Below are 10,170 nucleotides of genomic sequence, written 5' to 3'. Positions count from 1 at the left end.
GACTTCAAGTAGGTTAAGATTATTCCTTTAATAAAAATTAGTTGTCTTATCAATAGCCGGATAAAAATCAAGTCTTTTGAAAAATTAAAATTAAATTTTACAACCAATAATAGTTTAATGAGACGACAACTGAATATGCATGATCATCGAGTACGTACACCGATGTATGTTTTCAGCTATGCATACCATGATCATGCCTTAAGTGTGCAAGATAACAATCACAAACAAGGAGCTTCGGATTAAAAGATTCCAGATTTTCCTTCCCGCAAACGGCAAACATGACCACGTTTTCATCGTTTTCCTGCATTTCACTTTACCTTTTGCAAACCTTCTCGACAGAGACAAGTATTCTTTTGTTTATCTACTACTTGGAGACTTTTCCCGATTCCTTTTCACTAATTTTAAAGATTTTTTTAATGGTCAACTGATGTTTCACGTTTGCCGTCACGAGAATCTTAAACTCTATTTTGAAACAGTTCCGAGGTCGAGGAAAAACCTTGGTCGAGTTTGCATTACAGTGCATTTTTGGCCCGTTTTAGGGAACAGAATATATATCAACTTGAGAATATGTCCCGTACTACAGTCACACAATAAACAGCAATGCCAACTCGACCCAGTTCCTTTCTCAACCTCGGAACAATACAATATTTTCCAACATAATTTTGTTTTTGCCCTGGCGCCTGTGAAACTTCTCTATTGGCTTATGAACCAAAGCAGGATATATTTTAAAAAGATTGTAGAATCACTTAATAATTTATATGTTGGGGTTAGGGGGAATGTGAATTTTAGTTCCTTCTCTTTACAAACCTAAAATCATTATGCCCCTCTATAGCTTGTGCAAAAACGTTAATTGAAAGGTCGAACCCCCCGAAGTTAGCCTCCTCACTTCACAGCCTTCGCTATTAGACTGACTGTTTTCCTTTTGGGTTCCCTGTGTTGAAACACGTCTCCTGTCCAGGGCCCAGTTGCATAAAGCTCTCTTAATATAAAAAAAGCTTAAAAACACTCGTAAGTATTGTCTTAGTAGGCTTGGAACAATACTTACGGATGCTCTTATCTTAAGAGAGCTTTATGCAACCGGGCCCAGACTTCCTTTGACTTCGAAATCTCCACAGGAACCCCATCCACGGCTAAGGCAAAAATTAACTTCGGAGGAGGCTACGTATTCCCCCTTAAATCTACATACCTCCCCCCCCCCTCCCTCCCCAACCATAAATTATGAGTGATTCCTTATTATCAGTATAGAGTCAGGGTTTGGCAACAGTATGGCGAAGGACATTACACGGTTTTGTACAGGAATGCGTTACTCAGAAGAACAACCAAAGACAGGAGTACAAAGGTTGAAATCAGGAGCTGATGTGGTGAAGCGAGTGAACTGCCTGAATTTACTTCTGCAAATAAGAAATAAAACAAAATAAATTTTAAAAATCCTTGAATCGAGAGCGAGACCACCTGATGAAGAGCTCAGTAATTGACTGGAGCTTTCCATGCCTTTTATTTAGACCAAACACACTTGCAAACAGGAAGGGAAATGGACCTTTCTCACGCGGCAGTCATGGCTGTTGCGTGACGAAGGACTAGAGTGTATAATAACGTTATTATTCTCTTACTTTTACACGTGTTGCCTTCTCCGGTATAACCTGTTTTACAGACACACGTATTGTTCTGGCAGACAGCATCAGGTGAGCAGCTAGCGCATGCGATTGCCGGGGGGAAAAACAAATAAGAAAAAAGTCGCCTCATTTCATTCGTATAACACACTTGCAAACAGGAAGGGAAATGGACCTTTCTCACGCGGCAGCCATGGCTGTTGCGTGACGAAGGACGAGAGTCTATAATGACGTTATTATTCTCTTACTTTTACACGTGTTGCCATCTCCGGTATAACCTGCTTTGCAGACACACACATCGTTCTGGCAGACAGCATAAGGTGAGCAACTAGCGCACGGGATTGCTGGGGGAAAAACAAATAAGAAAAAAGTCGCCTCATTTCATTCGTATAACACACTTGCAAACAGGAAGGGAAATGGACCTTTCTCACGCGGCAGCCATGGCTGTTGCGTGACGAAGGACGAGAGTCTATAATGACGTTATTATTCTCTTACTTTTACACGTGTTGCCATCTCCGGTATAACCTGCTTTGCAGACACACACATCGTTCTGGCAGACAGCATAAGGTGAGCAACTAGCGCACGGGATTGCTGGGGGAAAAACAAATAAGAAAAAAGTCGCCTCATTTCATTCGTATAACACACTTGCAAACAGGAAGGGAAATGGACCTTTCTCACGCGGCAGCCATGGCTGTTGCGTGACGAAGGACGAGAGTCTATAATGACGTTATTATTCTCTTACTTTTACACGTGTTGCCATCTCCGGTATAACCTGCTTTGCAGACACACACATCGTTCTGGCAGACAGCATAAGGTGAGCAACTAGCGCACGGGATTGCTGGGGGAAAAACAAATAAGAAAAAAGTCGCCTCGTTTCATTCGTCATAAAAGACTAACCTGTCGAAGAGATACGACCGGTCGATTGGATTAGGTCGTGCTGAAGAAACAGCCTTGGGAAGGAATATTTGGATAAAAAAAATCTAAAATACCCTCTCAGAAGAGGAAGAAGAGGACTCTGATCACATGTGATATCGAGTTCAGAATTGGCAAACGCGCACCGAGTTGAGAGACAAGTGCCCTACCACTACACCATATGTTTTTGATTGACAAACTGGCAGAGAAATGAGGATCTTGATTGACACAATCGAATCACATTCAACGTGACTGCCTCGTGACCAAGGACTATTGCTTACTATCAATCACGTGACTTTTTTGAATTGACTCAGTAGGGCAATTAATTAAGAAACTATAGCAACTGTTAAGTTAAAACATGTCAAAATATGTCCTCAAAGCATTTTATCTGACTAGAGCGCATGCAGTAAAACAATGAAATTAAAACAAAGTTAATATTGAGAAATAATAGCTATTTAGTGACTTATAGTTGCTATCACTCAACCAGAACATTCATTACACAAAGAAAATACACAAGAGACCATTTGTGTCTTTGTCTTACCCGTACAAGTGACGCCATTTCCGGTAAAACCAGTTCTACAGATACAGGTATTGTTCTTGCAGTCCGCATAAGGAGAACACATTGCGCATGCGCCTGAAATTCAAAAGAGGAATGTTGGTGGAATACCCAACAATGCAGATATTACATCACAAAGATCAGTCTTAGAAATTGCTTGGTTAGCTTGTTGTATACCAAGCCCGAACTGTTGCACTATGGGTGATGTGAATACAAAAGGTCACAACGATCTGGACTCAACGAATTCAGAAGGGGTGCCAGTGATTTCGGTTTCAAGGGGAGGGGGAGGGTAAATTTGTCTTGGATTGTACAAATGTTATTTGCATTTTAGCATTCTTCGTTGCTTCTATTCAGAAATACAACTGAGATTTTACTCCTCTGACAACAGATTTCGTGGCACCTCTTCTAAATATGGTCTACAGGGTCTAAGTTAACTCTGAGCCACATTTCATGCTTTCTTTCAGTCTGTATCGATATTGCCACCTCTGTAACGATATTAAGCCACCTCACTATATCACATTCAAAGCTTGGTATACAACGAAACCTCCACCAACCTTTTTTGAAAAAATAGCTGTACTATCAGTTGCTTACCTGTGCAAGTCAGATTCTTGGTGACCCTCATAGCAGAATACACAGCCGAGTACATGAATTCATAACGGGTTGCAGACAGTTTGCTAATTGTGTCACAAGTCTTATCATCCTTGCAAGTATCCTTCATGTAGCCACGATTGTAACATGTATCAGTCAACAGTATTGTATTGATGTCAGCATCCCAGAAACTAAAGATCGACACCAATGACATTAGAAATAAGTTTTGAAAAACAAAAATGTTCTAAGTGATCCTTTCTCTGCAAAGAATCGAAAACGAGGGAGACTCTGCTAGCTGGGAAAAGTGATCTCAATGATCAAAGAAGCATATTGGCGTTCCTGAAAAAAAGGAACCTTGTTTACCGTTTCTTATTAATACGCGACGACAGCTCTTACAGTGCAAATACAGACTTTTTGGGGTGCGAACTTCAGAGCGGATAATATAAAAACACAATACATTCGTTGGTTCTCCAGGGCCTGAGGTGGATCTAGGTGTTTGACGGAAAAGGAGCCCAATACAATCCTCTTCCACTTTCCCCTAGAACATAGCAATATTAACTATGCCTAGAACCATCACTGTTCTCTCCTGTGCTTCGAGGGTTTCCTCCCAACACTCCCGCGGCAGTTTTCTTCGGCATAAAACAACTTCTAAAATTCCAATTGGATCTAAAGTCCAAAGCTTATAAGAACGCGCGTCTCTAGCTTGAAAGAATAAGCAATGGCTCCCAGAAATTCGACGCAAGATAATTTGAGTACATTCGTGTCAAATTGAGCGTAACAATCATTGAAAACCCCACTAGATGTTGGGCAATGAACTCTTGTACACCAAAAGAGCCCCTAGTAACATGTGTCTAATTCCTCATACCTCATGTGATCTCCGCCCTTAAACCCGCTAATCAGGTTTGACCGGTTCTGGGAAGTTGGAACACCTTTGATGTTCCACTGGAAAGCGAGCACTCTGAAATCATGCTGGACTTTGTTGGCTTTGTAAAACCTTTCAAATTCTTGCAGATAAACTCCATCATCACTTCTTCCAGTAATGGCGAGGAAGTCACCCCAATAGTCTGTCAGTGCTTCCTCAAGGACGATATTATGAAAATTTTTCTCCATTGATTGCGAAAAAACTTGTGATTTGTCACTTTTATCAAAGCTACCAATACAGTCCATCACCATGGCTAGCTTTATTTTCCCGCTGCCAATATAAGTTGCCTTGTTTTTCAGGAACTCCACACTTCCACAACTCCTGTTGCAGAACGTATAACTCCCACCAGTCTCAGAGAGATCAAACGCTGCGAAGATTATGCTGTTCTTTAGGGTGCATTTTTTTGAACCTGAAAGATATTTTGTGGCATGTAAAAGAGAGTTTAAGATTCCTCAGTTGACAAGAGAAAAACTCTTTAAAATTAGTGAAAAGAAATCAAACAAATTTTCAAGTAGTAGATAAATTAACGAATGCAAACGAAAGGTTAAGTGAAATACAGGGAAACGATGAAAATGTTGTCGGGTTTGCCGTTTGAGGGAAGGAAAAACGGGAATCTTAATCAGTGTAATATCTTGGCAATACTAATACTACTACGACGATGATGATGGTCATAATGTTAACTATGATATGTTGAAGATGATTATAGCTTTGATGATGTTTGTTATGATGTTCGATGGCGCTGTGAATGATGGTGGTGATGATTATGATTATTATGGTGATACAATTTACTTATAAATCACTGCGACAGTATAAAACGTAAAAACATACTAAAAAATGTAAAAATATGAAATATATGTGAACGGGGCGTTTCGACGTGTGCTACAGCGTGCTACGGTCATGGTGGTGATGATTTCGGTGATGACATGGTGATCATTACCATGATCTTCATTTTGATGATTGATGACGTTGTTCAGTGGTGATGGTGATATCGATAGTAATAGTGATTATGGTGATAATAATGTTGATAATGGTGATGGTGATGACGTTGTTCAGTGATGGTGATATCGATAGTAATAGTGATTATGGTGATAGTAATGTTGATAATGGTGATGGTGATGACGTTGTTCAGTGATGGTGATATCGATAGTAATAGTAATTATGGTGATAGTAATGTTGATAATGGTGATGGTGATGACATTGTTTATTGGTGATGGATATCGATAGTAATGGTAATTATGTTGATAATGATGTTGATGTTGATGGTGATGACGTTGTTTAGTGGTGATGGATATCGATAGTAATGGTAATTATGGTAATAATAATGTTGATAGTCAGGGTTCGTGCTACATTTTCGTTACAAAATTCAAGGACTCTTTAAGCACAAAAATTCGATTTTCAAGAATAAAGTTTTTTGTATTAGAACGTGGTTTAAACATTGATTCAATGTTACAGTGCAGCTAATTCTGGCGGGGCCACTAGCTTAGATAAATAGATATTTAATATACGCATTCTTACCAGAAGTACCCAGATATTCAGCTAGGCTATTTACGAAATATACGAAAACTCTTCAATCAATTTTAATCGTTATTTATTTTAAAAGGAAAGTCAGAAATAGCATTAAGTTTGCATTAAATTCAAGGAGTATTCCAGGAGTTTTGGCGTTTTCCTCTATTTTCAAGAGCTTTTTAAGCGCCCTTAAAAACGTGTTTTCAATTCAAGGACTTTTCAAGGATTCCAATGAGTAGCACGAACCCTGGATAGTGTTGATGGTGATGACGTTGTTCAGTGCTGATGGATATAGATGGTAATGGTAATTATTTTCGTGTGCTTAGAATTAAATTAGAAGAAAATATACATCGTCATGACAGCTGTTACCTGCTAGATCTTCAGCAATAGCAAGTAATCCAACCAGTCCGGTACCGTCATTGTTCACCCCTCCAGCACCAGTTCCATACGTATCTACGTGTGCTGCGAGAACAACCACTTCATCTTGAGCAGTTTTATATGCTTGTCCTGGTAGTACGGCTATCAAATTGGTACCATTTACTGCCTGGAAAATCGGTATATCGTTGATATAAGGTTTAGAAAAAATTTACGTCTCGATCTCCAATGGCAAGCGCGTTGTGGCGGGAACATTCCCGCCGAAACCACAGGAAACCCATCAGCAATATCACCAACAGGAAAAATACAGCATTTCTCTTACGACATTTGTCATTTTTTTCGTCACAAATAATAGATCGAAATGGAAAACACAGACCTCAATTTTAGTAGGCAGCTCTGTTTCCTCTCATTCTTTGCCAATGTACTATACTCACCTTCCCATTGTTCGTGTCAGTCGAGGAGAAGTTTTGCAGATGAACAGTCAGACCAGCAGCTTCAAACTTGGACTTCATAAACAAAATGGCGCCTTTTTTATTGGCTTCGAATTGTGCGTTACCAGGGTTTTGTCCTCGTTGGTTGTCAAACTCCTTTAGGTACGTTTCGTATTTGCTTTTCGTGGCAGAGGGCATGGCACCTTAAAAAAGAAATGAATAAAGTAAATGAATGAACGTAAGAATGGATAGACAAGCGGACGGACGGACAAAAATGTAGAAAATGGTCGCCCGATCAGTTCCGAGACAGAGGCTTATTTTTAAAACGCTCGACAATAAAGTCTTTTTTTCCTTTGAAATCGTTATGGATCCGCCACCGTCCTTATATCTGCTTTTATCAGTAAAATACTGACTATAAAATCATTCTGAGTTACTTTCTTTATTATGGGAAGTTACGTATAGTATAGCATGGGTGGCGTACGCTGCTAATGAGTCGTATTTCACCACTGTGGTTCCAAAACAAATTAGGTTATTCTTTTAAAAATAATAAAATTATATCTGCGCTATTTCTAAAATGTTTACTTGGTCCCCAGGAATCTCTGGCAGTTAATGTTCTACTATTTTTTCAAAACCGTACGTAATTTTCTTTTATTGATATCATGCTTCAGTAATAAATGCAGACTATTAGCCATAGTACGTTTACCTGGCCAACATGAATACAGTACCTGGACCATATGTCTAGAAAACTCGAAAATTATATATTCAGACTTCGTAACAGTCGAAAATAAAGATATGCTAGATAGACACTCCTATATTCTTCGATTGCACGCTACGTCATCGCGGCCATGTTGGTGCCATTTAACAAAAGATTTCTCATTAGCACCCATTGTGAACGGCACCACAATGGCCGGAATGCTTTTGCCTTTTGACTCTCTTGGGAATGCTTGCAATCCATCAATAGTCTACCTATAAATGCTAGTGTATACTAGTTGGGAGTGCGTTGGTCTGTCGAATCACAGGTAGCCCAAGCTTGGTTTCTATGGTGTCATGTTATAAGGAAATGTATGGGGATTCATCAAAAATTCAATAAAATCATTGAAACGTGAAATAAAGCCTCGAAATTATACCCGATCATTGAGAAATAGCACTTTTTTCGCTCTGCGTGGTTATTTTTTTAAATTAGCCCGTTTTAAGGATTTTGTCCCCCACCACTCGAGTCCCAAAAGCGAACCATCCAGCGCCAAATTTTAGTCATAACCCTTCTCTCACATCCCTATAGAACCGAGAAAGTCGCATTAGAGATTAGTCTTCGTGTCTTTAAGCCATGAAATTTGCCTGTATTCACATACTACCTCGCTTGTTCTGACCCGTACTTGGAGCTCACTGTACACCTGTTTAACGGATTTCCTTCGGCAACCGACCCGAGGTCACGCCGGAAGTCTTCGTATCGTAAATGCGGATTGGATTTGGATATAGTCTTTCTTCGAAATCATAAGTTAAATACTTTTGTATCTTAGCCCGTTCGTAATTTTATAATTTCTAAATAATCGCTTTGTGTCTTAATGGACGTCTTAATCTTCATTCAATGACCATAACCAAGATACTATGAATTTATTTAGCCCGATAGCTTTTGTCCTGAAGAACGGGGGATTACTTTACTACAAGTAGTAGAAATTAAACCGACTGCACGTTACTATATGACCCACACAACCGACATCCAGTTAGCGAATAGTTTATCCACGTTTATTCGTTTGGAGATTATGTGAAGTGGAAATACTACGTATTATTTCTCAATTGACACGGTTTTCTTTGTTATTCACAAGGCTTCATTTTTGTTATAACCCTCATTATAAATGCGAGGTCAATATATAGTTATTAACCCGGTTAATAACTATATATAGACCGTTCGCATTTATAATGAGCAACATTTGATAGAAACCTTCTCAATTGATAAATAAAATACTTAATTACCTCGAACGTCGGCAATAAGCCTATACATCCCTCAGGCGTACGGCCCTCGGGATGTATATGGCTTATTGCCTCCGTTCTCGGTAATTAACTCTTACGTAATAAGGCATTGCAGCAAATGTATGTTCGATGGGGATTTGAACAACGTTACGCACTAATAGTTTCACAGGTAACCCTATTCATATTCACAGGTAGAATATTCATACAAATAAAGGTAAGACCTTTATTCGTATGAATTTTTGAATTTTATTCTTTACTGTATTTTGACGATAAATCAACACTAATAGCCAGCTTGGGCTACCAGTGATAGTCCTAGCATTATAACTCCATTAACTATGGTCCTGGGATTCTGGGGATGGTAGTAAATGTTTGAATTATTACGGACGGAAGGAAGACATGACATGCTGTACTAAAACTGAAAATAGCCAAACTGAAAATAGCCATATGTTACAAGCCATGCCCATCGGGCGAATTGGTTATCGGGCGGAACGACCGGATACCATAATTCATATTTACAAACATAGACAGAAAATATACATTACTCCTTACTGAGTAATACTTTTAGTCGCTGTCAGAAAAGTCTGAGAGGAGAATAATCCCTCGAATACTGATGATGTCATAAGAAGATAGAACTAGCTAAAAACTAGTGCGAGCTGCGTCGGTGTTTCTAATGAAACAGTAAGTGATGAAAAGGTAAATTATACACCGTGAGAAGATGAAAAAACTTTCTGATGTTTCGGACGCTAGTCCTTCTTCTTCTCTTTTACTCCGACGAAGGACTAGCGTCCGAAACGTCAGTAAGTTTTTTCATCTTTTCACGGGGCAAATTTACCTTTTCATCATTACTGATTGATGATGTCATACTTGAAGCAGGACGTCTTGAAATCGCTAGCTTTGTATATGAGCTAGTAATCGCTTGGGGGTCAAATTCTCCTGGTTATAGACGAAATACAACCAAGCTAATACATTGAAGTCGAATAAATAAATCTAAAATTATATCTTTAACTGTTTTCTTACCTTGAGAGACGCCGAGGTAGAGCAAAGCAACCAGAATACCCGGCAGAATAGTAAACATGGTTCAAGGACGAGAAATTCAAATAGAAATGTGGTTCACAATGCGATTAAGGATAACTAATAGAACTCTAAGTAAATGAAATTGCCAATGAAAGATTATTTTGGAGTTCTTTTAGCAGTTAGCTTGATGCTGAAGCCAATCCAAGCCCTTAATCAGCGTTTAGATCAACATACACCGAATAGCATCAAGCAGCAGAACATCAAGTGTGTATGAATTTGCATAAAGTT

The 10,170-nt window shown here is 39.1% G+C and overlaps 1 protein-coding gene across 1 annotated transcript; it reads right to left on the bottom strand.

Moving 5' to 3' along the window:
* Positions 1-9: 9 nt before the first annotated feature.
* Positions 10-10,147, bottom strand: LOC116290842 (uncharacterized). The gene is made up of 10 exons (XM_089039886.1): positions 9,886-10,147; positions 6,904-7,103; positions 6,464-6,638; positions 4,532-4,997; positions 3,670-3,857; positions 3,064-3,156; positions 2,353-2,448; positions 2,106-2,201; positions 1,859-1,954; positions 10-1,391 (listed from the first exon to the last, which is right to left on the bottom strand). The coding sequence occupies exons 1-10, from the start codon at positions 9,941-9,943 to the stop codon at positions 1,279-1,281; spliced, it is 1,581 nt and encodes a 526-aa protein (XP_088896012.1). The 5' UTR covers positions 9,944-10,147; the 3' UTR covers positions 10-1,278.
* Positions 10,148-10,170: the final 23 nt, after the last annotated feature.

This window comes from Actinia tenebrosa, unplaced genomic scaffold (assembly GCF_029948245.1).
Source record: "Actinia tenebrosa isolate PJP-AT-01 unplaced genomic scaffold, QUT_ActTen_1.0 PGA_scaffold7__59_contigs__length_16204524, whole genome shotgun sequence".
In the NCBI taxonomy this organism is placed as follows: Eukaryota; Metazoa; Cnidaria; class Anthozoa; order Actiniaria; family Actiniidae; genus Actinia; species Actinia tenebrosa.
This window is presented reverse-complemented; position numbering and strand designations above follow the sequence as displayed.